At 38.9% G+C, this 1,988-nt stretch overlaps 1 protein-coding gene across 1 annotated transcript; it reads right to left on the bottom strand.

Annotated features, from left to right (window-relative positions):
* Positions 1-217: 217 nt before the first annotated feature.
* Positions 218-1,586, bottom strand: LOC112164540. Its single transcript, XM_024300760.2, has 2 exons — positions 598-1,586; positions 218-460 (listed from the first exon to the last, which is right to left on the bottom strand). Exon 1 carries the CDS (start codon positions 1,511-1,513, stop codon positions 839-841), a length of 675 nt encoding a protein of 224 aa, XP_024156528.2. The 5' UTR covers positions 1,514-1,586; the 3' UTR covers positions 218-460; positions 598-838.
* Between the last annotated feature and the right edge of the window lie 402 nt (positions 1,587-1,988).

Here is a 1,988-nt window from a genome sequence, read left to right as displayed (position 1 = left end):
TAATGAGTGTTTTAAGTCTTTCCTTAGAAATATGCCCTAGCCTTCTATGCCATAGGTATGCAGACTTGTTATTGAACAATGATCTTTTGACACCAATAACAGTGTCAGTACTTAAGGAATTTTCCCTATTTTCAATTAGCATAATTTCTTGTTTTGCAATAGAACAATTTAATTTTAAATAGTCATGCATAAAAGTACCACATCCAAGATAATCATGTCCTTGAAAAACTTTTATTCCACTAAAGTCGATAACAAGTCTGCAACCAAGCCTAACTAGCAAAGAAACCGAAAGCAAGTTTCTTTTCAAAGAAGGAATGAAATAAACACTATCTACAACCAGAAACTTTCCTAAACCTAAGTCCAACTTTAAGGTGCCAATGGCTTTGACTGCTACCTTCATGCCATTGCCAACACAGATTGAGTCTTCATGCTTCCTTGGAGCTCTCCTCCTTGTTAAACCCTACAAGGAATTGGTTATATGAATTGGTGAGCCTGAATCCAACCAATAAGTATGTGGTTCAACATTTATGAAGTTAACTTCCAAGGAAAAAACTGAATTTGGAAAAATAGAATCTGAATCAGAAAATAAATTCTTACCCTTTTTGGTCATCCATTTCTTGAAACCCTCACACTGCTTCTTCATGTGCCCATACTTCTTACAGAAGTAGCACTTGATCTTCAGTAGCTTTCCAGTTGCAGCCTTTTCAGTTGGTGCTTTAGTGATGGTCTTCTTTGGTTTGAGTTTGTTCTGATATTTCCCTTTGTTTTTCCCCATCAGGTTGACAGAAGTAGTGGGTGTACTCTCCTTCTTAATCCTCTCTTGCTCATCTACACAGATTTAGATAAGCTCATTCAGTGTCCATTTTTCCTTTTGCGCATTGTAGGTTGTCCTAAGATGGCTGTAGGCATTTGGGAGGGATTCTAAGGCCACATGCACCACCTGTGCATCATTCACTCCCATGTAAAGTTCTCTCAGCTTATTGTTGATATCTATCAGCTCCATGATATGGGTTCTTACACTCCCATTTCCACTGAACTTAAGGTCATTGAACTTCCTAGAGAGTCTGGCACCTTCAGCTTTGTCACTTTCTCTGAATTTCTGAGCAATGGCTTCCAAGAAGTCAACTGCATACTCAGGTTCTTCAATGCAGCCTCTCACTGTATCCAACATAGTAGACCTGATGACATTTTTGGCCATCTTGTTGGCTCTATGCCGGTCCTTATAGGCTTTCTTGTCATCTTCAGTGCTTTCTCCATCCAACTCATAAGGTTGTTCATCTGTAAGGCATAAGTCCATGTTTTGGTGCATGGCTAAGTAGAACTCTACTTGGTTTCTCCATTTTCTGTAGTTTCCTCCACTCAACACTTGAATCTGCCCTAGGGTCATGACATTTTTGGCCATCTTGTTGGCTTTATGCCAGTCCTTATAGGCTTTCTTGTCATCTTCAGTGCTTTCTCCATCCAACTCATAAGGTTGTTCATCTGTAAGGCATAAGTCCATGTTTTGGTGCATGGCTAAGTAGAACTCTACTTGGTTTCTCCATTTTCTATAGTTTCCTCCACTCAACACTTGAATCTGCCCTAGCACTACTACAAAAATCGAAACACACAACACTCATCACACAACGGAACAGAAATCCGCTGTTGTGTGTTAACACAAACTCTGTCAGACAACGGTACAATTCTGTTTCTGTTGTGTGAATGTAAGCAAACTGAAAAAAAAAAATTAGGAAGATATCACACAACTGAGTTAAGACGTTTCTGTTGTGTAAATGGGAAGCTGATTTCCCTCCATTCTGAGCTCATAATTCCCTCTCAGAACAAGCTCACCAACATGGAATTTGAACTCTACACACAACAGTTTTTTCTTATTCGTTGTGTGATTGAATGTTGTATGAAGTTCGAAAAATCCTACTAGGTGTACCTTGTGCAAGATGCACAAATTTGTACAACAGATTGTTAAAGATATGTTATCTGATCATGGAACT

Source organism: Rosa chinensis, chromosome 1, assembly GCF_002994745.2.
Source record: "Rosa chinensis cultivar Old Blush chromosome 1, RchiOBHm-V2, whole genome shotgun sequence".
NCBI lineage: Eukaryota > Viridiplantae > Streptophyta > Magnoliopsida > Rosales > Rosaceae > Rosa > Rosa chinensis.
The sequence above is the reverse complement of the archived record's forward strand: the minus strand, read 5'-3'. Positions and strand labels throughout refer to the sequence as shown.

What these genes read in the sequence shown, in the direction of transcription:
- LOC112164540 (XM_024300760.2), bottom strand. Translation starts at nt 1,513, where the DNA reads ATGCACCAAAACATGGACTTATGCCTTACAGATGAACAACCTTATGAG.